This window comes from Astatotilapia calliptera, chromosome 5, assembly GCF_964374335.1.
Source record: "Astatotilapia calliptera chromosome 5, fAstCal68.1, whole genome shotgun sequence".
Taxonomy (NCBI): Eukaryota; Metazoa; Chordata; class Actinopteri; order Cichliformes; family Cichlidae; genus Astatotilapia; species Astatotilapia calliptera.
Genome location: NC_137426.1, coordinates 28,931,231 through 28,958,303, shown reverse-complemented (window position 1 = coordinate 28,958,303; position 27,073 = coordinate 28,931,231). Strand labels below are relative to the sequence as shown.

The 27,073-nt window shown below is 41.5% G+C and overlaps 1 protein-coding gene across 2 annotated transcripts in view; it reads left to right on the top strand.

Annotated features, from left to right (window-relative positions):
- The window catches only part of tafa4b (TAFA chemokine like family member 4b), a 37,836-nt gene extending 25,081 nt beyond the window's left edge, over positions 1 to 12,755 (top strand). The window contains exons 5-6 of one of the 2 annotated variants that reach the window (XM_026168679.2): positions 9,475 to 9,599; positions 11,736 to 12,755. In XM_026168679.2, coding sequence (XP_026024464.1) covers positions 9,475 to 9,599; positions 11,736 to 11,747 — 137 coding nt within the window. In that variant the 3' untranslated portion in view covers positions 11,748 to 12,755. Of the gene's footprint in view, positions 1 to 9,474; positions 9,804 to 11,735 lie in introns of those variants that run through there. The other variant, XM_080302052.1, reaches the window with a different exon arrangement.
- Positions 12,756 to 27,073: the final 14,318 nt, after the last annotated feature.

Sequence of the window (27,073 nt, the reverse complement as noted above, 5' to 3'; positions counted from 1 at the left end):
CCAGTCAGGCCGCGCGAGTATTTGACAGATGGTGATAGAGAAAGTATTTTCTTTGCATGTTTTTATGGGTTCAGACAGAACATTTGGGTGATTAGCGAGAGGAACGTTTTTATAAACAAATAAAAGCATGACATCAAACCCTTATGTTGGTTATGATTTTCAAGTCAACAGTTAAATAAAAATGTTGGATTCTGAAAAACGACAACAACAAAAATATCATCAAGCTAATTAATCATCCACAGACTTTCGCTCAGATACACAAATGTGTCTGTTTATACATGCTGAGTGTGCGGCTAGTAGCGAAGATGGACAGACGAAAGCTGAGGGTCGTTTTCATAGACCTCTGTTGCACCCGTTTGTCCGCATCGAGAGCTGCTGCCCAGCAAGAAACAAGCAGTGTCACTGACCCCTATCATCCGCAGACGCTCCGCTGAGATCAGACACACACACACTGTGTCAGCCAACCTCATCCAATCGCACTGTATTAGCCCCCTACCAGAAGAAAATACACAGTTGTTTAATACGTGAGAGGAGACACTACCTCTCCAAAGCATGAGGGTAATTCATACTGTTAACGTCACCTCGGGAAGGGGACTGATTCCGCACTTGCAAACAAATAAGTAATGAATCTACACAAATAGAGTCTTTGATGTGAGATCTGTGGGCAAACTTGAAGTGATGTCTCTTTTTTTTCTGTTTCAGATTTGGAACTAGATCAGATTTCACAGCGTTTGGTTTATTTTCCATGAAAAATAGCGTATTAGCCCCATTATCACTCTAATGCTGTAAATGAATGATATGGTAATTATCAAGAAGGGTAAAAAACGAGCCAAAACAAATCTCATTCACCCCGGCTCGCTGTTTGTTGACGTCTATTGACAGACAGTGCAGCACACAAACAAGAACTACTCACAGTCATTTAGTTTGGCAAATAGCAACTTCTTATTAAAACGCACATTATTTTTGACACGTGGTTCCCAATCCTACAGCTGTGCTATTGCTACATACAATCGGCTTTAATACAACTTCCCATTTTCATTTGAGTCTTCGTTTTATCTGACTTTGCAAATGCCCCCACGCTTTCCACCTTTACTAGTCAGGGCTGTGCACACACTGCCAGTCTGTGCCAACCTCCAGGCACTGAGTTGCTATTGCTGCGCGTGACCAGTAGACGGTGCTTTCCCCATTGAAATAACTTTAGTAACAAGCATACCTGCTGGTTCATTTCAGCACCATTTTCACCCAATAAAAAAGTAGATTTGTTTTTTAACCTCTTTGATGAGTTCCAAGATGGGAACTATTGCTTGATAATGATAAAACCAGGCAACCATAGCAAAGATGATTGGCTTTGTAATGAAAGCCAGGATAAACAAGGAATCACGTGAAACTTTGCTAACCCTTCAGAGCAGGCACTGCACTGATTCCTTGCTTTTATTTGTTTACTTCAAAGACGTGGTCTCGTTTGCTAAAAGGAGGAGTGACACTAATGAGAACCTAATGCACTCTGCGTGTGATTGAGAGTTAGTGATGGATTCTTTTTGATGGTCTTAATCACTTTTTTCGACTCACACGCACGCACAGACTGCGCGGTTCTGCCGTCACACCGGTCACGAGGCTTTCTAATTTTCTATTCAGATCTCACCTCGGAGTCTCACCTCCTCTCACTTCCAAATCCAGTGCTCAGCAGCACTTATCTCATGAGTCAGGCTTGACCTCTGAGTTCACAGTTCCAAAAGATCTCACCTCATCCAGGGTTTTCTTACGCACACAAACACACCTCAGTGCACGCACACATCCACGCGTGCTTCTCTCTCCCCTTTTTTTGGCTGGAGCACTGATGGAAAGAGACAACCCCCTCTCAGCAGGTAGCCTTTGTAGAAAAGCCATAGTGTAAATGGAGTTACATTATTGATGCTGGCTGAAAGAGGAGTTAATGGTGAGAGGTCCCATTACTGGGCTGCTGCACTGCATGGTGGGATACGCTTTTTCAAGTGAACTCTATTCATCACAACAACCCTGAAACCCACTTCTGTATTGGCTTCTTTTCTTTTTCTTCTCTGTTGGAATTAGCGCTGGTGGCGTGTGAGAATAAAGGGTTTGTCCTGCAAAAAGTAAGGTCATTTGGAGAAGTCTAAATCTGCGCGTGAAGAGTTTGCAGAGGTAGAATTGTTAACCGGAAAAAAAATAGAAGTCAAGCAGTGAAGCTCTTTTCGGGCTAACGCTGTAGGAGAAATGCACCCTGTCCACTTCTGAGTGGCTCACATATATTTTATATTTATATATCCTAAAAAACAAACAAAACACAGGTCGATGTCAAGAAAAGAAGTGCAGTAGCAGAGTTATGTTATGGAAATGTTTTCCTTGGTGTCACAGTACGCTAATCTATCTTTGAAGGACAGGAACAAACTGTTGCAAATTGTGAACAGTAACAGCAGCTTAGCCCAGAGCCTCTTTATACCAGACAGCTACAGAGGATGACCAGTTCCATCGTGAATGCTGACGGCCACCCCTTATTTGACGAGGTTAGCAGTCCCTAAATGCAGGACAAAGCTGTAAAGAAACAGCTTTGTCCCATGTTGCTATTCTTTATCTGAATAAGTAATATCGGTTCCATTGATTTTTAATTTGTGATGTATTATGATATTGTTTTTAGCTTCTTGGCCTTTTTTAAAATTGTATTTATTAGTCTGAAGGTTTGCAGTTGGGGTTGTAGTGAAGCCTGGAGCCCTCTCTCTTTTCTCTCTTTTATTTTTCTCACCATGTGTTTGTGAATATTGTCCAGGGTCTGTGTTTGATGTCTGGTAGAAGGGTTGTCTGCTCTTTTAACTGCAAAACAAATATGCCTAGAGGTGCCAATAAAGGAACCTTGAACCTGAAGATTGACCAGATTCACTAGATGTAAAGGTCCCAATTGTGAACACTATCACACAGTGTGAATTTATTGATGTAAGCAGCAATTTTAACAATATGTCATAATAAATAAACAAACCTCTGCACTTGTATCATCAGAGTAGCACCGGCATCCATCTGATCTGCTTTCTCTGGAGTACACTTCTGTACAAAAGCAGAAAGTTGCTCATAAAGTGAACTGCATGTTTTTACGGTGATTTTTTTGGGTACCAGACAAAATGACTTTAAATCTTTTCACAGTCACTGTCATTAAAGTATGTTTGGCGGTGGGGAACGAGAGAGAGCACGGCGACCTGATAAAAACGGTGGCTGAGTGAATTTTGCTCGCTGTGTGATAGATATGGTGACAGCCAAACTGTGTTTCATTGCTGGGCCAAGAAATTTAGTTAAGTGTTTCAGCACACATCAACCTGCTGTTGTTTACAATAATATCTGCTCCTTAATGTCATGCCTTTGAAATTTTGCCAATCTGTTCTGGTGTATGTGCATAACCATAAACCGCGTGCAGTCTTTGTCTGACAGTTATACCAATGTGTTTTTCACTTTTTTGCTTCTTCTTCTTGTTTTTTGTCCACATACCTGGGTGTGCTGGCATGGATGTGCGAGCTGGGGCAATGGAGATAAAGTGTGTTAGTAAATCATTGTAGAAAGAGATGGATGCCGCTCTCCAACTGCTTCTGCACTTCAGGATCACTGAGTGGAACTGTTACAAAGCCTGGGAGCATTCATATATCTGGATCCACCTCCAAACTGCCTATGGGTGTGTATGGGTTTGAGTACATGGAGGTGCATCATATTCCCTTTAAATAGTGATGACCTCGGAGCAAGGGCACAGGAATGCTCTGATTGTGCATTATAGCTTACACTTACTGCACATTTGGGACTGTATAGATGGACACATGAAAACCACATTACATCTATAGTGCTCAACAGACATGTGCGCACATATAAATGTGTAAGCACCCAGACACAGACACAAAGAAACCCTCCTCTGCTGTAGTGTATATATTCAGCTGCTCCATCGTGTGAGTTCAAGCAGTGCCTTTGTAAAGTATTAATGGGGATACACTCCCACAGACACATGCTGTGCGCACAGTGTGATAGGATGTCCTGGCTAACATCAAACAGGCTACAGCATAGTTACACAATTGGATAGGTAGTCATTAAATTAGTTTTGTTATATCAGAGGCTAATTGGTTACTTTAGCTGAAAAGGTTAGGAGTCAGGGAAGTCCCTTTGAACTTGGTGACTTTTTTGCATTCAATGTGACAGATACATTTTTTGCCCACTGATGAACTGAGGACGAGGTGGGAAAAGGCTCAATCCATCAAAAAAAGGCTGTATGGATGAAAATGTACATTTTTTACTGTGGTACATCATAAAAGTAAAGGTCATGAGAATAATGAATAATGTACTATAATATAGCTAAACTATATTCATTACCATATCTCACCCTTAGAGGGTAGGCCCTGAGTAGAGGTGCTACATTCAAAGCAGCCAGTTTAGGTGTTTGGGCATCTGACCAGCATGCTGCCTGAGTGCCTCTTGGTGAGGTGTTTTGGGCATGTCTAACTGTAGGGAGGCCCTAGGGTAGACCCAGGATATGCTACTGAGGTTGAGGAGGAAAAGAAAGAGAAATGATTTAGATTATGCATAACAGTTTTTTTGTCTTTTGAGAGTTCGATTGTGTTGACCTGGTAAAAATCAGAAATTAAAGCAGTGTTAGAAATCAGGTTTATATTTTTGGCATCGAGGTGAATGGAGGTGGTGTTTTTTTTTTTTCAGTCAACGCTTGTTAATTCACCTGCTAAGCTGGAGCACAGCATGCATTCTTGAAGTGCTAATTGGCAAGAATCAAGGCATTGCATACAATAACTGAGCAGCGTTGTGCCACAGGGATGTGAACAAAACATCTTTTTGCTTTCATGCAGTGGAGAAGGAGACCTGCAATTTCAACTTTGTCCACTTGATGTCACAAACATTACAATATCAATGCAAGCAGTGGCAGAGAAGGCATGAACAGAGGCGGCGCTGGGATGAATGCTCGTACGGCTGACATGCTTGTTTGCACACACAAAAATGAAAAAAGTGAAGCTGCAGCTGGCAGAATGCTGAGTGACATTTACCAGGTGTGTGCTAGATTGACATGTTGTGATCAGTAGCAGGCGAGCAAAAGCTGTAGGCACCCTCGTAGCATAAAGCATCCGCAGACCTTATTTCGACAACCCAGGAGACTCAATGAGAGCCAGGGGAATAACATACTGTAGCTCCAGTCCCTTCTGTTGCCTAATCACCTGCACCTTAAACAAAGCCCTGTCTAGACGTTTGCCCTCAGCTGATCCCATGCTGAAAGTTTGCAGGAGAACTTAAAAGGCATTCTGAGTGCAGCTTCTATAACGACTGCGAGTAACTGTGATGAAATGTATGCCTGAGCTGCAAACCTTTTTTTAATTAGCATGGGCACCTTTTGTGAATATAAATGTAGAGTCTTAATGAGACTGATGCAATTAGAGTACGTAGAGCTAAGGGGGAGTTCATGTGTTAAATGCATTTTTCCCTGAAAAAATGTCTTTCTGTTTGACGAACTTGGCAGTGATTCATTTTCACTGGTACTTGTTGAACATTATTGTGAAAAAATTACAGGCAAGACTGTGGAGACACAGTGGAAAGTCATCATTGTCACTTTAGCTTAATAATTTTAAAAGCAACTCAGCTGATGATTGTTTTTCCACTTTGTTTTGTTTTGTAAGAGAGACTTTAACTGAGACCAAAGAACAACTGTTACATGAGTCACGAGTCATGTGGTATGAAGCAGCAAGCAGTAGGTACTTAATGTTGCTCCCTTATTTCCTGTGGAGCCCCCACATCGGCTGGATCTGCCTATTGCTCAGGTGCAGAATTTTGCCACAGATGTCCTTCCTGATACCCTTATGTGCTCGCTATGTCTCAGGCCTCAGTCACACAGGCTGAGAGACCTGTTGGCGACCATCTGGCAGCCGCTGATCATGAGGGGGAAAATGTGCACCTCCTGACTAGTTGTGGATCATTTCTTCGGGTTTTCCTGCCAGTCACTAGCATGAAATGGATCACAAAGATGTACATGATGCTGCACTGAAAGGCCTGTTGCAAATGCTTTGGATGGCAGCAGATTCCCACCTTTGTTGTCTGTAGCTTGCATGGAAGACACTAACTTGTCTGTGAACACTTGCTAATTCCTCTCTGAGCTAAAATGAAACAGTGTGATGCAAACTGGAAACGGGGACCATTTGTCTTCAAAGTAAAAGTTGTCCTTATCGCTGCAACCAACACATCCCAAAAGGCACAGATTTTCTTCAAAGGAAAACATTCTCCACTGCTTGGTGAGTAGTTTGTGTCTGCAGACAAGTTGGCGTCTCCCATGCAAACTACTGGGTGACAATAGCAGTTCCAAGGAACTTTTCAGTTCAGCACCATATACACCTCTTTCACCAGTTCATGTGACCAATTTCAGGTTAGCAAATGCCAACAACCTCCAGCAACTGAATTTTTCCTTTTTTTCTGATGACCAGTAGCTACCAGGGTGGGTCACTGACAACTGTGTGGGGCTTTAGCATTTGATTTCAAAGTGACTGCCAGCAGCCATCATTTACTATTGACAACCAGGGGAATGCACATTTTTCCTGGTGGTTGCCAGATGCTAGCCGACGGGTCTCTAGGCCTGTGTGTTCTGAGCGCTAAGACAGCACACAGTCTTCCATAAATCCATCATGTATTGCTTATATGCTCTTTTTTGTTTGTTTTTGTACATAAAAGGCATATGTATATGCCATGCAGTTTGAGAGTTTTGATAGTGATAGTGGATGAAGTTGATTATTTTTGGACAGGTCGCTATTTAAGCCGGTTTCTGGTCTATGTGCTAAGTTAAACTAGCTGGAGGCTGTCTGTGGTTTCATATTTACTGTAGAGGCTCACGAGGGTCAGTAGTGTTAATATAAGTGGATTAGTGAACTATTCAAGATGACTATCTAAATCTTCTAAATGTAAATATTGAATTTCAGTCATTCAAACCGTTGCGCACCCGAAAAGCTTCCTACTGGCCTCTAAACTTCCTCCATCAGTACAGCGAGGAAAAATACGGCTCCAGTGGAGATAATTTCAGAACTAACTGGTGCACAGTATTGCTGTAATCTTTTTACCATTGACCTGTTGAGATCTCTGTCTGAATGCCGTCCAGTACTTGAATTATCCATGACATCACAGGCCACGTACAAACTCGTGTCCATTTTCTCACTTGACAGGCAGGTTCTTATGTGTCATGCCCCACCCTCCTAGTAATAGCATGAGATAAGGTGCAATAAACACTAACTCCATAATAGCACTCAAAGGCCATGCCTAGTAGCTCTATATAACACTCGAGCAGTACAAAGCACTGTCGTTGACACTGTAATGGCCACATTAACAATCATTACACAGCCATTGGTTTTTAGAACCGCTTACTGCCACTGAGCTCATGTATCATAACAGTGTGTTCAACATTAGCCTCATCATAGCGGCGAGAGGTTTTTTTGTGTTGACTGGGCAGCTTCAAGTTAGCTTTCTGCTTCTCGCCAATTTCCACTCCGCCTCAATTTGCTACTCTCCTCTTCCTGTGTTTTCTTTGTTTGATCTGCTCCTTTCACCACTACAATCAGTGATAGTCATCCTCAAACGGCCTCTTTCCTTTGCACCCTTCACTCTGCCTCCCCGAGTTCCTCTCACTGCTCATTTCCTCACTACAAAGATGTTTTCTTGGTGAACAGCTATTATTTAGTCTTGTCTCCCTCCCTCCCGCCCTCCTCTCCCTCTTTCTCTTAGTGGCACTGTTTTCTTCTCCCAGAATGCTTGAGAGAATTGGCCCATGTTCTTTTGCATTATGCAGTTGAAAGTCAATTTTCCTCACAATACCAGCTTATCTCATTCATTTGTTGGAAACAGCAGATATGAAAAAAAATTCTTTCTAAACACCATCAGTCCAGCAGCTTAATGATGATGAAGTTGGGGAGATGGGATTCTTTTTTTCTTTCTGCATTCACCTTTGAGACTAAAGGATGGGCAGATGATGAGTTAGGAGAGCGGGGACTGAGTTATTCTCTCTTATTCTGTCTCTTGTCTACAAGGTGGGGTCAAATGATCTGTGAGATTTGAGTGCCAGCTGCAAAGATGGAGGAAACTTTAGCTTTTAATAGCGGATAAACTATAGCTCAGCCCAGACTGCATCCACTTTCCTACCTGTGCAACAGGATCCAGTAGCTCAAGACCATATTTACCAAGTCAGGTACATTTTCAGTCGTGTGAGGACATGCTTGAAAAACTATAATAACATGACATTCACAAAAACATAGATTCTGCACTGTATAGATGTGCAGTCAAATATGAGCGAATGTGCGGCATTGACCATGTTACCTCATTGTTCACCCACATGAGATATTATTGCATTAATATGAACCATGGCACTGGAACTAAGTGAATATGTCAGATGTCATACCGTTATTCTACATATAAAAGTGTCAAACCACGGCTGGAATGACGGTGGGAAAGTGTTTTACCTTAACGTGATCAGTTTTCATCCGAGACTACAATAAGAGAAGAAGGGTGCATCAAGCTTTGTTCACTGAAACACAGAAAAACAGCTTTTTAACAGATCCAGGAGTTGCTAACAAAGAACCCAACGCCACAGCAGTTCTGTCAAAGCGGCAGCTCTCTGAAACATCATCATGCTGGGATGATTTGAGTTATTAGATTTGGTTCAAATATGTCCTTGACTGGATGCTGCCATTAATCAAAACTTAGGTAATTCTAATAATTAGAATTATTTCGTTTAATACGATTAGAACAAATATGAAATCTCCACAAGTGTTTTGTTTTTGTGATCCTACATGCATATCCTGCTGTCCAAGTTTTTCTTAGTTTGAACAGAATAAAAGTTGTTGCAGTCGGTAAATAAAACACAGCTTCTAATTGTTTGCTTTAGTACAAAGAGCTCTTTTTGCCCTGCAAAAATCATACAGCACTTCAGAATCAGCATGTTGTCTTAAATAAATGAGCCTTTTTTTTATTGATAGAATTTCTTCTTCATAATCCTATTTTTCCCTTGGTCTTATGCAATATGAATAATGCTGGTTCCATTCACTTAATGTGTTTTGCTGATTTTGCATGTAACAAAAGGCAATTAAATGATAAGCAGAAATTTCATTTGAATTACAGGAAGTGACTGTCAGCTCCTCATGCAAATTCACACATCTGCACAAGAAGCAAAAAAAAAAAAAAAAACACAAACAAGTGAACATCAGCAGTGTTGCAGGAGGGAACTTTTCAACTCTTCTCATTCTACTTATGAATACAAAAAAACCCATTAATCTTTATTCACAGTGTGCTGTCCATGGTTCTGGTGGTTTCCAGTGATCAGTGTTAATTATTGCATGGTGTGCTGGTCACGTTGGTGTTGTAAATTTGCCTTATTCTAGCCTTTTGCTCTTCATGTCATATAATCCATTTACTAACCCTCCGTCTTTAATTTTCTCTCTGAACATCCGCTCACTACTCCAGCGTCCATTGTAGCCCAGAAGTGGTGGTGTCAAATGCAGCCATGTATGGATGGGGAGGAGTGTAAGGTCCTTCCTGACCTGACCGGTTGGTCCTGCAGCACTGGCAACAAAGTCAAAACCACCAAAGTAAGAAGAATGCATTTGTCTGTTTGTCTACACCTGCCTGCTCTCTCTCTCTCTCTCTGATGTGAAATCACTGATCAACGCTTCTCCTTTTCATGGATTTCTTACCTGTGTTTTTTGCGCTTCTGCACCGTGACCTACGTGCAGTGTGTAACTCTAATTATAGCGTAGCCTTTGAAATCTTTTCATCAGCGTGCTACAACAAAGCGTGTAAAATTATCAGTGCTCACATCAAAAAGTCCCACGAGAATCATGTGATGCCCAAAAAAAAAAAAAAAAATACAAAAAAATGCATGTATTACCAACCTAACTAACATTTGATGTAGATAGATATGACCTTGATCTTCAATTCAATTGATTTGTTTTGTCTGTGAAACATCTTGCTTGAATTAGTGTTGAGTAAACAAACTTTCAACTTGATGACTCTTGCTAGTGTTCGTATTGTATACGCCAGTATATGAAAAGAAAAAACTCAGAAGGGCTTCCCAAGAAAATTAAAGTTGATCTTGTAAACAGAGATTGTTTGGATCTTCAAAATGCCCACAGAAGACCGCAGTCTAATTTAATCACTTATTTCAGAGATCATTATAAATTACAAAGAAAATACAGCGCTAATCAACAGGCAAGCCTCCAGGTGATTGTTTGTGGAGCTCCTGTAGCCGTATCTCTTCAGGTAAGACGAATCAAAAAGAACAAAAAACAAAAACAACCATCACAGTAAACCCGAGACCTCTGTACAGTCTACCCCACACAACCGCCATGTGATGTCGAGTAAACTGATGCTATTCATATGAGATAAATTGATTTAAATGAGGGCCCTTCATGGCCCTTTGTAATCTGCTGAAGTGTGAAAGTTAATTTGTGGGTCTGACGACCGGGCAGTGTGTGTGCATGCGCCAGAGTGCGTGCCGTGGGATGGAGCAGGTGTTTATTTACAGGTGAAATATAAAAAGAGAAACAGTTGGACGGGAAAGCGGCGCAGGCGCCATAAGACTAATTGCTCAAGAGATGGCATAACAGAACAACATCTGTCGCATTCATTAGAATGCATTATGGCTGGGGCCTTCCACAGAGGCTTCACAATTAAGAGTCGTAATTAAATTGGTGAGTGGGGTAGACTGAGGAACAGAGGCACTGCCGAGCTCAGTCACAGGCAGTGGAATTAATGACCCTGGGCCTAACACCAACTCTGGGACTGATAGGTGCAATTATCCCTGTTTTGTTGCACGTTGCCGTCTCTCTTCTTCTTCACTCCCTTCCTCTCCTTTTTGTCCCTCCTACCTTGTCTGATGAGGCCTTTAAGCTAACTGCATCAGTGGACATTAATTGTGAATTTGCAAGGTGCTTTGGGACTGGCGAGCAGTTACTTGGAGACTTGGTGGCAGATGTCACTATAGATAGTTGCAATGAGACATCGATTCCTTGGCAACTGCTCACACGGCCCTGCTCTCTTACTTTCTCTGCAGCTCTGCTCTTTACACTGGGTCTCTCTTTATTCCTCTGACCTCCTTGTACCACCTCAGCATATTATTCACCATGATGATCAGTATATGTCAATCTTTCTTTCACTCCCACACGGCGTAGGTGTGTTGTAGAAAGATGCATAGATTGCCTGACTGAGGCATCATCATTTAACAAGAAACAGCAAAAACACCACACCATGAGATCTGTATTTTCATTCTTACTTAATGTAGTTTTATTTGCAGGAGTGGAACAAGCAGAATTAATATTTTATGCATGAGCATATCTGGTCATTATACAGCATAAACACACACCGCACTGGGTTTGCTGGGAAACAAGTTCTTTACATCTGCAATTACACTCCTTCAGCTCTCTGTTCAAGTGTAAACAAACCATTGCAGCTCCAAGACATGTGAAATTCAGCTTAACCAGTTGAGACACTGTTGGTTCTTGCAATCAGACCACCGGCTAGACTGCCAACAAGCTCTTTTGGTCCAATGAAAAGGACACAGAGGCTGAAATACAAAGGAAATTGTTTGACTTTAAATATTCACCCCTGACATCCGATTGTCTCTTTCAAATAGAAACATTTGTTCAGCCACTGTGAAGCACTTCATGTGATTAGATGTCTCTGCGACCCTGATTCTCTTCTCTTCTCTCTCTTTTTTTTCTTTTTAGGTCACCCGATAGCAAGAGAGCCACTGAGCCATGAGGAAACATGAAGCTTTCCATGTGGAAAGGATGGATGACTCACACATATTGTATTTACTGTAAGATGCGGGAAAGGAAAGGACTGCTGTCAAGATATCCATCACAAAATAATGGGATCAAACGTACTCATCACAAACTATGTTCACTTGGCAACATGGAGCCACGTGTACAGCATATGTAATATGCTGGTTGTTGAGACCAATGGACTACAATCAGGGTACCAGTGGACAATAAGGCGACTCTTTTTTCCAATAATGAACAGTTTGGATTAATCAGAAACGTTTGATTTCAAACTCCAATTAAGCATTTCAAAGTATATATTTCAACAAAGCTTTCTGGGACGAGCGTAAGATGTGAACTAGAGGCGGCGCTGAGAGTGTTGCTGGACACGGTTCAGACCTGTTGAACATATACTGGAAACACTGGCGGCAGTCTGGATGGGTACATGAGAGTTAGCAGCTTATAACTAGCAAATAGCAAATTAGATTTAAACGGCTCTTGTGGGTCAAGTCACTACCACAAAGACTGTTTTGCGGGAGTCATTTTGCAGTTCTAATTAGGAATTGCAATAGGATCATAACAACATATTAAAAATTCATGTAAGATATTTGCACTAGTTGAAGCCGTTTGGGAATGTTTTGTTTTTCTAGATATCTCTCATCTTTTTGCTGTGGATGTCACATGAAACTGAAGGTGAGCATTTTGTAAAGTGTCTGACACTTGAAGTAGATAAATATGTATATCACACCTCACTCATTCTGAAAAAAGGCTGGAAAAAAAAGGCTCAGACTGTCGAGCTTCACTTACATACAGCTTGGTACAATATGAACTATTAAAGTGTGATTCATCCGTCTCATTTTTTTGCCCAGAGAAATTTTCCAGGCTCGGCCTTCAGAGTTATATATCTTTGATCTGTTTTATTCGGTACTGCGACATCTCTTATTTTGACTGTTGAAAGGAGGACCATAAATGCTCAAACAAGTGTGACCTGTTCTAATGTTGTTATTTCTTTCTTCCTTCTTTTTTTTTCCTTGCTGAAAATGTTTTCCAAATATTCTGGTTCTTAATCTTTAAAAGCACCACAGATACAAACCCACCGCACGATGAGGTTTCTTTTTAGCTTCTTTTTATTAGACGTGTTAGTTTTTTTGCACGCACGTTGCCTATCCGGTCGTTAAGTCTGACGTCACAAGCCGTGTCTGGGTCTAAACTCCGCTGCAGGTCCATATATCAAACGATCACTATGGCATTACTGAGAGTTGAAAAACTGTCTAAAGTCTTTCATCTTTAATAAAATGATCAGCGTTCTGCTCTACCAGGTGTAACAATTGAGTTTAACATCCAGGCATCCATGAAAACGGAATTTATGACATAAGTAAAGTAAGTAAGTAAAGTTTATTTATTAAGCGCTTTTCATAGACAGGTAGTCACAAAGCGCTGCACACAGAGATTAAAATAAACAATACGATAATTAGCAAATGCATGATATACACAATAGGCCTATAGAGTTTAAATGTAAATCAAAAATATAAAAATGTAAAAAAGCATTGGTCAACAGAAAGCTTGTTTAAACAGTAAAGTTTTTAACTGTTTTTAAAGGATTCCACAGAGTCAACCAAACGTAGTTGTAGAGGTAAACTGTTCCACAGACATTTGACAACGGAGTTAGAAGTTAGCAGGAAGTTAGCTTGCTAGCTTCTATCTAAATACAATATAGCATGTCCTGACTGCGGGGTTTTGGAAACAAATTAAAACGTACAGCTCTGTTATCACTTCCAACATAAATGAAGACAGAAAACTAAACAGCAGTGACGTTTGTAGGGTTACTGAAGTTGGGCTAGCTGGTATATAATGATGTGCTACGTGACCACTAGCGACACAGCTATGTTAGCATAATATTAACAAGCTAACTTTTTTTCCACTCGATAAAAGTTAACATGAGTGTTCTCGGTGGTCAGGAACAAATGTAATCGCATGGCAGGATGCTGTAAAAGGACCAAACTTCAGCCAGGAGAACAACTGAGATAATCCATCCACAATACGAGGTTAGTCATTCATATACTGCTGCATGGGCTGGGCTGTAGTTACATCCTAAGGTTTTAAAACTGAGCTTAAATAAATGATTAGCGGTAATAAAAGCCGAGGGAGGTCAACAGGGATCACTGACTGTTTTAGGAGCTTTTTGAGACTAAATAGAAGAAAATACAAAACATTAAACATGTTAACAACACAAAAGCCATATTAAACGCAGACTACTTTAGGCCCGGAAGTAGGATTCGTCACGTCATCGACCGGATTGATTTTCTCCAGAATTACCCTCCGTATCAAAGCTTGGGTGAGACATACTGAAATAATTGCCACAGATAATGGCAGTTCAACATTTTGCAAACATGTTTTTTTTCTGTACAAGGCTCGATCATTACAGCCCTGAGTGCAGTAGCATCGCGCCCTGTACAAACATCATAAATCTCTCTATTATCTTTGTCCATTCTCCCCCATTCCACCCCCCCCCTTTCTTTGAATCTTTCTCTCCTTCTCTTGTGCCCTCTCCCTCTCTCTTTTTTCCCACTGTAATGTCTGAAACAAATGATGGCACAGATGAAAGTTTTCACGCAATCTACCCCACGCACTGTATCTTAATTTCTCAGCTGTTCGGAGTAGTTTGCAGGTTTTTGCACTGATGCTTGCCAAATCATAACCCCCCCCCCCCCCCCTCTTGTGGACACACAACCAAAAGAAAGTGTTTTTCAAACTGCATCATTCTGCCTCTCTGATTTGTGAATGTCTTGGGTTAGTGTGCCCAAGGGTGAGCCTGGTGGGGGCTGCTCCTCTGTGAATGAGAGCCTCTGCTTTCAGACATGCTGCCTTGTGAGCTATGATAAATTTGTGGGAGCTGAGCAGCTAACTCTCCGGCTCCAATGCCGAGCTCTGAGCCAGAGGGAGCTTGGGGACAGCAGGGCTACCGGTTGCAGGCAGTTCCACTCTCTCATTACTGAGAGGCCTGGATAGCACTGGGCTTCTCTCGGGAACACTGACATGGAATATTTTTAGGCTTACGATGCAGCACTGCAGTTAGGCCAGTCACACCAAACTGCCCTCTTTCCACGAGCGGCGTATCAGCAACAATGGTCCTTTGGAGAGGGAAATATGATGGCATCCTGTAACTGCATTCACGCTCAAGCAAAAACACCTACGTCCACATGAGCTCATTCTTTTTTAAACTTTTTTCCGTTTCATGCATATGCACACGGGCGTGGGAGAGCTGGAATTCGCAGAGAAATTGGCAAGCCTTAATTACAGCAACCAGAAGCTAATGGAAAGGTCTTGAGATCTGTGCAACATCAAACTATATGGTGGATCTGTTTCCCATTCGCCCCTCCTTCCCACTCTCTCTTTCCCTCCCTCAGAGAATTCATGTTCTGTAGATGAGCCTGGCGCCTTGCTCCCCTTCGTCCTACATGGCTCTCTGCAGCAGAATCAATATTTGAGGACTATTTGCGCCGCTCCCCGGTGGCTGGGGTTTGACGCTCCAGCTCCACCTTCAGTTTCAACTGTGTTTAGAAAGACAAAAAAAGAGCTGCCAGGGACAGATTCAAACCTCGTCCCAGGTCACCAGTATTTAACGAGAAAATCACCAGAGTGCACCGTATGTACTTTTACTATTGCTGTGCTGGACAACCAACTCTGCAGCAGAGAAGCCACACACTACTCTGCACAACACTCCACTTGTGCTAGTTTATAAGAAGTAAGTCTAAAAAACCCACTAAGAACCCTTGAGGTATCTTGGAAGAATTTATATTACCATTTTCACCTTTAATGATGCTACACTGAATGCAAATTTAGCAGACATCAATGTCTATGCAAGGCTATATACATTATCCATTCTTTGTTTTGAAAAAAAGCTTAAACCCTGCTTCCAAAACCTTTGTTGCTAGCTAGCTTTTAAAAAATGATGAAAGAAATGTATTCTATGTATAAACTGTGCTTACATCACATTATCTAGTGTGAAAAATAATCTTGTTTTTAACTGGAAGGGGATGTGTCTTAGTGTGTCAGTGGGGGTCTAACCTCAAACACCCCGTTGAGACTGGAAGCTTTCATCTCCATGGGTTAGCAACTGGTGGGACCCAGAGGGTAGGATCCTTAGAAGCAAACAAGCAGCATGGAAGAAAAGACTGCAGAATATCATACTAATGAGAGGATAGATAGCTGGAGTAAAAATGGAAAACAGAAGAATGACAAGATACCTACAAGAGATAAAGAGGTACAGCTGTAGTGTTTTGAGAAGTGGGGGAGAGTCTGAGGAGACTTTTAAGTATTTATTTGTTCATGTGTGAAGTCTGGTTGGTCAGCTCCAGAGAGGATGCATACATCATCAAACCAAACACCAAAAAGTCCATCGTCACACTTGTTGAAAATTTGTGCAATCATTATCTAACGAGGGAGAAAAAAATGGATGAAAAGCTTTTGTCTTATTCATCATACTTTGTCAAGTCCAATTTGCATTAGCCTCCAGCCACGTCTGACAAATATGGGTTCAGGATTCATTTTACGTGAGAGCTGTAATCTTCAGATGAAGTGAGTCGGTGAGAGGCAGGTGAACTTGACTCGGTTGTAGGAAAAGAAGAGTTCGCTGTTGCAGGAGGAAGAGGCTGGAAAGCCTCGCTGTCTGAAAGTGACACTGATTTAATATAAGTCAGAGGCAGATTAGCAGATGAAGAAGATCTGATTGGTTTTATTGTTGCTGGATGGCACTCGCTGGTCTCGTCACTGTCACTTCAGATGGAACAAATCAACCCGGGCCAAAGTGTTTCCTTCAAGAGAGCAAATCATTTTAGCCCAAAACCATATTATTCACACCACATCTAATTGCATTCAGGCCTTTTATTATCGCTGAGCTCACTTGAGAGCACAATGCAGTAATTTGCCTTCATTTTGAATCATGGGGTAGGATGTTAGAATAGTGCAACAGCAATAGCCGTCACGTGGTTTTTATTGGCCACCACAGCTGGTTGGCTGTCAGGTGATGGTATGGGGATTAATTGCATTATCTCCAGTCTCTTACCCAGCATAGAAAATGTGACAAAACACCCTAACATAGCCCATTAAAATTCTATGAAACCAGGAAAAAAGAGAGGACAAACAATCAAAAGCGTCTTTAATATTCATTTTGTGGCAGGCCTGCGACTGGCCGATATTGACGGTGGAGTGAACGGGGGGAGACATTAACATCTTCTCCCTCGCTGCTTCCTTTCGCTGAGCCGTCCCTTGCTGCGTCGTCAAACTCACTTATCTCTCTGAAGCAATTAGCCACTGGAGGCTCCATTGACCTGAGCCTTTGTTAGACTAACGGGTTACATTAGCATGGCCGTAGCCTGGCAGGCTTGGCAATGCATGTGTCGTTGCCAGTGCGAGCAGCACTGATAAAGAGGGGCCCTGCAGTCTGTGGGTGTGTGTGCACAGGAGGATTAAGGAGCTATTATTAACATATTAACTGTCCATTACCATTTTGGCACTTATACTGAATACCTAGTATATGCACTCTGTATATATGTATACTATACACGTGTTTGCTGCAGTCCTGTTTACATAAGGAAGGTGTCTCATATCTGAGTCAATATGGTTTTCTCTGCATTTATGCTATGGCATTCAAAAAATTGAGAAGCTGAATGCAAAGCAACACTGATAATGTACACAGTAGATATCAGACTTCAACAACATGCGTCCTGATGCACAATATTCCATTGTATTTGCTGGCGTGAGGTGCATACATACAGTAGAAGTGACAGATTTAATTCTGCCTACTGACACTTTAAAATTCCTCAGATATGCACATGACAGTAAAAACACTGCTTGCTCTCTCAGCTGAACATATAACAATAGAGAGACCATGCACTTAGCTGGGGAATATGGTGTGGTAACAGTGCTATTTAAAGCTCACGTCTATTTTGTGAATATTGCATTTACTTTACTGTCACACTGTATGACTGCCAGCTCCAGACCATATAACAACAGAGGGTCCATATTTAGACAGCACATAAATATGCATTGAACTCTCTGATAAACAGCCAGCATTTACGTTAAGCAGAGAAATGGGCTACTACTGCTAGAGTGTTTGCACCAATGACAACAAAAGCTAAATTTGCAAGCATTATTCATAATTAATTATCATAGTGTGATACTCCTTCCTTATTTACCAAATTAATGGTTTGTTTTCCTGAGAAATGTCTCCTGTCTGGCATGTTGGGTGGAGAAACAGCATCCTCATAAATTTCCCTGGCAGGTGGGGCATGGAGAGAGTGATGAGACAGAACAAGGGAGGATCAAACACAAAGAAAACCATTAGTTCCACTGACTCGCTGCTGATTTTTACAACTTTAAAGTCATTCCTTGCAGAGACCTTGCAAATTCTACCATGCTGTGGTACTTGTCATGTAACGTGGAGTCAAGCTCATCCCCCAGCTAGCCACTCTTTGCTCTACAACCATGTGTAAAACAGTGGGTTTTTCCTTCATTCAACTTTATGCATCATTGAATTATGTAACAGTGGTTTTGTGTCCAAATTGTCAACTATAATGGATGTCTTCTCTTGTCATGTCATATTTTCGATTAGGCTTAAAGCAGCACTTTGCCGATGCTTCTCGTGTAGCCATTGTCAGCTTTTAGAAAGTACAGCTCCAACAGAGCGTTAAAATGAGGTTGTTGTTACACTCAGCTTATTTAAGAAGGAATTTCACTCTTAGCTGTAAGGTCTGGTGGGCAGACAGAATCTGATATAAGATGGGAAGCATCCGAGCATTAAGAAAACCTCATTCAAAATAAAGCTCGCACTTTTAATAAAACAAATCACCTCGAAAAATTGTTACGGCCCAAGCAGCAAAGGCATAGATAACACAGGAAAAATGTCTTCAAAAATGGGCTTTTTAAAATTTTTAACCCCCCAAAAAAGAAAGTTCAAAATATAATTAGCAGGGCCATAAAAGAGGTCAACTAAATGCAACGCTACTCAAAAAGTAACTTCCAGAAACTCAACCAAACAAACTAAACACATGTTAACTCACAAACTGACCTAAACACAAAGACACAAGAGGCACAAAATAACATAAGTAAACTAAAACACCCCAGTTTCTGAAATGCACTTGGTTGGTCCTGCTGAGCAGGCTTGTATTGTCAAAATCCTCAGCTCTTGGCCACGCCCTTTCACCCAGACAGGAAACAGCCACCTCCCCAAACCAGGAAAGATAGAAAATTTGTATAACAGAACACATTTTTATGATATCACTGTTAGGTTTAAGTAAAGACATTAACGAATAACATTATTGAAATAAGTGCAAGCCAAACTAATGAGATATAAGGTATGGACTGATTTTTTTCCCATGTGTGGCAGATGCCATCGCAATAATAATGAAATGTTAAATAAAAATCTTTTGATTTGCCCAGACACGAGTAGTAGATTTAAAAAAAAAAAAAAAAACAGTGACAAAAACAATATAATTGCAGCCTGCTTTGGAATTTGCATACCTGTATTATAAAGTTAGCTCTAAGTTAAGTGTGCAAGTGAGAAATAACTGAAAACAATAGGTGCTCAAATTTTACGCTGCGGTATAGAAGTAGACGCCACTTTATCATGTTATGTGTGTACAGAAAAAAAACTGAGAAAATTCATTGACATATAGGAGCTGCAGGCTTGCTAGAGGAGGTGGTGCTTTTTTTTTTTTTCTTTTCGTATAATAAATTGCACTGAGAAACAATGCTGGTGCTTTCTGTCCACCAGCTATCCTGGTGCTCTGCAGAATGATTTTTAGACATATATTTTCAGAGTCTTCTGAGCGTAGCTGCGCATCTGCTGGGACTGGCAGCCAGATGCTGTGCCCTCAGCCAGACCTCAGCCCAGATGACAAGCTCCACAAGCCGTGATTGGCGTCTCTCATCGCGCTCTACCCTGTTCACCCTCATAGCTCAGGGCTTTCTGCCGCTCCGGCTGCCTCTGTGCCAGCCTGACAGATGCCCTGTCGGAGCAGATGTGAGTGGTGTCGAAGTGGTGGGGGATGGCAGAATAGAGCTAAATCACTGTGTAATCAACGTGTGTGGCTGGGAGGTGATGGGGGCTCAGCGGGCACGCAAACATTTACAATTGGCCAGGCAGTCCTTGTAAACAGGAGTGGTTGTACAAAAGAGGCAGGTTGAATAATTGATAGCATGTAAGAGGATCTGGCTTTGGGGGATTTTGGAGCATTGATTCTGGCTGAGAGGGAGTGAGAAGGGGAGAAAGTGAAAGGCTTTCCTGGTGCCAACCTGTATAAATGCTTCTCTCTTTCCCTTAGACCCCACCTCTGCGCTTGCCAGGTATAGTTTTTCGTGTCCGCCTCTGTCTTTTTGTAAAGCTTTTCTGTATGAAATAGTGGGTAGGCCCTCATGCCAGTGCCTGACAACAGCATAGCCAGAAACAAACAAAAGAGCAGATGGCGGCAATGAGCAAGAGTGAGAGTGAAAGAATAGAAAGAAATGATAGAATGAGAGGGATGCGGGACGATTTACAAAAGTGAGAGGGAAACAAATGGGACAACCAGGCCCAACAGCGCCAGTGAAGAGGTAGAGGGAATGCACAAAATATGAAAAAAGAAAACCCAAACACTACTAATATAAATGTGGGAGAGTTAACCTAGATGAAAACCCCAATAATCAGATTTTACACACAAAATCAAAAATACACGCACCACATACTGTGGTAACCCCTACATCTCACCAGCTGCGGGGCTCATAAAAAGAGCTGATATAAATAAATTCACCAGCTTGGTTTCAAGCCCTGCTCTTAGTCTGCCAGCAAGCACAAACACACAGGCATGCACAATGCAAATGTGCAGCAACGAACGCAGACGAGAAGCACACACAAGCCACACACAGCCTCTTTTGACTTTGCACACTTCACATTCACAGCATGTCCGCAGACTGAGAAACAAGCTTATCTGTGGTTGTTTCGCTCGAGCTCTACTTTGCAGCAGCAAGAGAAAATGTCTTGAAGTCTTATTCTTGTCTCATCAAACAGAATAGGTATCAAGATGTGGCATTTCACAACACCGGTCACTTGTAAATGTGCTGCTGCCTTGTTATTGTTGTGTAAGTGATGGGCACTCACTCTTCAAATGCAAATTTGTCTTTGAACGAAGTTGCACAGCTGTACCATCAGCTGCTTTGACTGTATATTGCCTGCTTTTATCAGAATCCATCAGAATATTGCACTCCAATGTTGTGCGCTACAACGTTGGAATAATTCATACATCAAAGTCCTAACATATTCACATTTGTCTTCATACTCGAATGGCTGTGATTGCTGCGGTAATTTGAAGTCCTCGGTCTTAAAGTCTTCATGAAACTCTATGCAATTAGCTATTATGGCTATGCTAATGCTTCCCCTCCTCTTGGCAATGGTCTTAGCTTTCCTGTGAAGTTCATATATCATGGGGAAGGTATGAAAATAAGAACCTTTGCTTTTTATTTGCTTTTTATTTGCTTTATCTTTAGTTCAAGTAAGGCCCCCTTTTATGCATGAAGTAACGGAGAACAGTGGGTGGCTTCTCCGAGACAAGAGACATGTGTTTGTTTGGCATTGGGTGGGTGGGTTACATCATCTAACTGTCCGCCTCATGGCCATGCACTCCTCAGTGCCGAAACAAAGACAACGCGCTAAGACCATCATCAGAGGAAATTAGCTCAGTAGCACTGAAAGCGCTCGCTTCTCACAATAGCCAGTGGCCATGCTAAATCATTAGCCTGTCACTTCGTTGGGGTTGAGTCCAATTATTCTCTCAATCCGCCTCCAAACCAAATTGCATTATTGCAATTATATCCATTGCATGACATATTGTCATTGCAAGGGCGTATAAGATGGGAAAAGGAGGAGTGGGGCTAAAAAAAAAGAAGGAGATGGAAGGGGGAAATAATTTTGGTGGCATTATCAAGCACTGAGGAATGTCTCCATGTTTGCTAGCTGGCTCTTTAAAAGGGCACATTGATTATGTTTTCTGCTTTAATGGATGTTTCCAGGCTATTTAAACTTCTCTCCCGATCACCCTTCCCCACACTTTTTTTTTCCAAGTAAGATTTTCCCTTGTTAGACTTTGTTATAGGACCAATCCATCTAACTTGTTACATAGATTTTTTTGCTCTTCTTCTCGCTTTCTCGTCACTCTCAGCGTATATCTGCACACTTTTCCCCTGTCTTCCTTTCACACATCTCTCAACACATCTTTTTCTCTCACTGCACCCTTGTCATCAAGCTGTCAGCGCTAATCAGGGCAGGGTGCAGTTGATTGCAGTGCATCAGATCATTATTGAGACCTTCCACTCTGATGAAGTCCGAGGTATAATACAGTGCAGTCCCGTCAGCCCCGTCGGCAGTCATGTTGGAGTTACCTGCTTGTACTGTAGATCACAGCTACTGCCAAGAGATTCAGCGCTGCCACTGGGTGCATCATGCTGAGGTGTTCAGCAGTTACACTGACCATCTTCATATTCCTACACTCCAATGTCTTACTTGCTACAACTCTACTTTCTTACTATACGATTAAGTACCCCAAGCGAAAGATATTCTTTTGCAGTCCCACTGTTACTTTTGAGATCGTTTAAGACATTTTAAAAAAATAGACTTTACTTTTCAGCCATTATTCTTGTGTAGTCAACGCTCACGCTACCCTTCTCACTGTCTTTTCCTTCCCTATTTCTTGCACTGGATAACTCTGTGTATGTGTTTGTTAGTGCGCCCTTGTGCCTGTCTGCAGTGAGACCTTGGACCCAGATGTAATTAGACTTGGTAATGATGTTTACAGCTTAAGCCCTCTGCTAATGATAAATGCACTTGACGTATGTAAGTCCAGACTACACATGAAAAAGACAGTGTGGGACATGCCCCATTTCAGTTAGTCAGCCATCACTAATGTATCGTACTTTTACACCCTGGACCTTGTGCACATGAGAGGCATGTTCTCAGAGCTGCTTGGAGTAGCCCCCATTTTGACAGCTAACAAATTAGTCTGTAAATATTCAAACATTCAAACTACAGGAAACATACTGACTAATCTTACACATCACTTGCTGTTTGTGATGCCTGACATATTTATTCTGAGGACTCTTCACCAGTTGATGGCACAGCTCCAGAAGTTGTTGGTCAAATCATTCTAAAAATAATCCTTCTGTTGGTCACAGTGAAATGTCCCTAAGACAGGTGTGGAAATGGACCATGCATTTAACACTGGCATAAAGCCAGAGGCTTGACATTATGAAAGAGAGAGAGATGCCGTGCTATCGAGACTCCTAACCACCTGCTCTCTCTCCTTGCTCTCTCTCCTGCCTAGCGGGTCACTATGGACACACTTAGAAGACCTGCACTTAAACTCCTTGGAATCAGAGTCAAATAAATGTCCCCACTTACTAATCCGCTCAGTGTGTGTGTTTCTGTGTATGGTCCTGCGTGTCCTTGTGTGTGCTGAATACACTCGTCTAGCCCCCGGGGAGTGAGATCGTGGGATGGTTGGGGCTAGGTGTAGGGTGATATGACAGCGCTGGGGCGGAGCAGGGCCAGACGGTGCAGCTCCATCTGTGGCCCTTCTGTTCCTTCACTACCTGACCTTTGACTGTCTTTAGGTGTTACATGACAAGGATATCTGAGCCATGGCCCTTTAGGAACACTATTGCTTCACACTCACTCTATACACACAGGTAGCAGTTTGTGCATAAATAAATCACACCTCAGACACAAAGTCATGTGTATGTGTTTGTGTAAAAGGGTGCTTCTGGGTAAGAGGAGATTTTGTAGCGGCTCTGATTCACACTTGACACTGTGCTAAAGAGAGAGGGAAAAAAACTGTCACTTCACAGTGCTAATTTGGGTGTAATATCCCAAAGTCAGCCAATTCACAGAGGAGAGGAGAAAGAGAAAATTAAGCATCTGCTTCATTTCCCTAACTGGCCACAGCCCGACTCATTAACAAGAACTATGCTCATCCAGAGAGGCTCTACTCATAGAAACATGCAAACAGCCAGTTAAAGAACGAGAGTATGTAGCAGACTGTAAAAATCTGCATCACTGCTCACCTCCATTTATAAAGTCATAGAATCCAAGTGAGAATCTTTTAGAGAAATTACACAGCAGATTAGTGCAAACCAATGGTGATTACTTAAAGGAACCCTTCATAATCTAAAATTGAGCGATATTCCTGACAATGCTGTTTATGCGTGCTTTGAGTGAGTAAGAGCATCCTGCATTAACTTCCTAGGTGAGGATGGTAAGCTGCGAGGCCAGCTCAAACAAAGCTCTCTATCACACTGTTGTTGCCTGGCAAGATTTCTGGGTCACTGAATGTGAGAGCTGAGCTCATAACCAAATGGCTGTTGTCGCTGAACAGATGGGATACAGCGACTGTTTGTTGCCGTGGCAATTGCAAAATTTTCAGTTAAGGGGGTTATAGAGAGACACGAGAATCAATTAGGTTCGGATTGGGGCAAAGTTCTTACATTTCATTACTGACAGCCTAATTACAGGGGAATAATGTTCTGATAATTACATTTGCAATAATTAATACACTTACTGTAACAAAAGGAGCGCCGCGAACACACTCATCAGCTAATAGCTTATTACTTAGTTGATACAATCAGCCATTCTGTAACGAGGGATGACGGAGCTACAGAAGTAAGAGCAGAACAATAGAGTTTGCCAATGCAGATGTCTAACATCAGAATATATTCTGAAGAGTCTAAAAGAGTCTGAAATGCATGGCTGTCAGTAAGAAATACCAATGAATCTATTAGCATTTCATGTAAGTGATGAGTGACATAAGCACTCAGCATTAATCTGCGCTAACATGGATTGAAATATTAATGAATGCATGAGTGTCTTCTCTTACCTTTGATTCAGCTCTCTGTGTGCTGTATGTGTTTAATTAAGCGCCGAGTTAAAACATCTTTTTTGCAAAAGCGATGGAATTCATAAGATTTACCCAAGGCTACCAGTAAACACTGCAGCAAACACTTCAATAAACAAAGCTAGCCTTAGCAAAACATACCCAATGATCCTAAGGGCTAAGACAAGCAAGATGTTTAAGGTTTGTTGAAGGAAGCAAGACTGCCCAATTATGTTCACATTTCACGGATTTCTTTGGGGCAGCGAGGACGGAAAAGACTGAAATAAGAACTCTATGTTCGTCAGTGATCCTACACATCCGTTCTATCGCTGAGGTCCCTGCCAGGCTGAGGGAAGTGTTCATTAGTACAACATGTTGGAGGGACATCAGTGCTGAAGGCAGACGCCAGACACGCCAATCAAGGCCGTGGGTGGACAAGGTCGTCCTTGACTCCAGGTAAGCTATCCTAGTTGTTGCTTTTTCAGCTGAGAAATATGGATCACAGTTTATACAGCTCAGACTTTTTTCAGGTTTTGTGGGAGAGAACAAGCAAATGTCAATGGGCTCCTGCAGAGGAGGTTTATATCGAGTCCTTAGTAAACAGATCATTGATTGCTTAGATTTTAATGTTTGTGCCTAGGTGATGAAAAGGGTGCAAACATAAAACTCCCTGACTGTGTCTTGAAAGTATTCCCTTTAATATCTGCATGCAAATAAACTGAGAAAAAAATAACTACTAAGGGGAAGGTTTTAACATATTTAACTGTTTTAACATATTACAGTATTTATAACTTAGCTTACATGTTCAATGATCATCGATCTGGTATTGATTTTGTATGTAAATAGCTGCAGTATTACATATATGTAGATGTGTCTCTCTACATATATGTAATACTGTTGCTGTTAGTTAGCTGCAATTTTTCCAGCTTCATGAAAATTATCCTACCATCCCACGCTGTAGCTGGTAATTTAAACCCATGAGAAAAGGCTACATTTTAATTAATTTTTGCATGCTTGGCAGGTAATGCACAGGAAACCCTGGGTCATGATCAAAGGAACTATAAATGCTTATTAGAAAAAGTTAACGTCATCGATATCCACAGGGAAAGTCATAAACCATCTCCTTATTATTGCTCTCGGACACCTTTGCTTGTGTGAAATGGTGTTGTCTGCAGCAGTATAAATGTTGGAAAAGCCCACGAGACCTGACTGCCTGCCCTGTTCTCAGCTGCCTTGACAGATGTCAACATGTGAACAATTGTCCTTCAGTAAAACTCCAGTGGGTTGGGTGATATGTGTCTATATATGATGTAAGCTTTGGGAAATGCAGAGTCCTTGAGAGTCTGAGGCTTTGTTTGAAAAAAAAAAAAGTGTTATGTTTTCTTGTGATCGCCAAATCTGGTGTAATTTTTAACATTCAAGAGGAAAAGGCTTCAAATAAAGACTAGACAGATGCAGATAACACAATAGGAATTTAACAAATTTTGCATCTAACAATCACAACATGAAAGATTACAGTTTGTGTCTATTACTGAATATTTACTTACTGCCCTCCAAAGATTTTCTATGAATTTCGCATAAATGCATTTTGAACTGCATTCTGAATTCTGCTCTCGCTGTGTGATGACCGTTTATGTGGTGTCTGTGGCAACTGTGTGTTTTGTCAGTGTCATGTCATGTGTAATGCTAGGCCCAACTTTAACTTGCATGCAATCCTCTCTTCAAATACCTGGGCCCTTTTTCAGCACAGCAATCATCAACCTGGGTATCTAAGCCAGTGTGTGCCAGTTGTTGGTGTCTGTCTTGTAGAATTTGAGATTTTTGTTCAATGTGTCTTTATACCTCAGGAGTGGGCACCCAGAACACCTTGTACTGGAACAGAGTATATGATCCTGTACTCTTTGAAAATGAACTGGTCCAACGCTGAATGGTGTTGGAAATGTTTCTAAAAAAGTTGTCATGAGCAATGATCATTTAAACCCTGTTTTGAATTTGATCAAAGCTGAGCATTTCAGAAAAGTTCACAGAGACAGAACTTCTTTTAACACCAATTTACCAATAGCAGACCAGTTGCAGGAGACCAGTTGCCATAATTTAGAAAGCCTGATGTTGCTTTTTCTTTCTTTAGTCTTTGTCATGCAGCAGTTGTGGGAATTTCTTGTTCTATCTGAGAATTGTTTGGCTTGTTGGTAAGTCCCACAGTAATAATTTTAATATTTTATGAACTAAATTAAATTTCCTAACAACAACTAAATACATGCCTAGCAATTAAATGTTAGGCATATATTTATTGTTTTGCAGGTTTTCTATTAACTCGTGCACACTGTGCTGACCACTAGAGAATACTCCGCCTATATTCACGTGTCAGTGCAATTCACATCTAAAATCTGGTTTATTGCTAATTTGGTA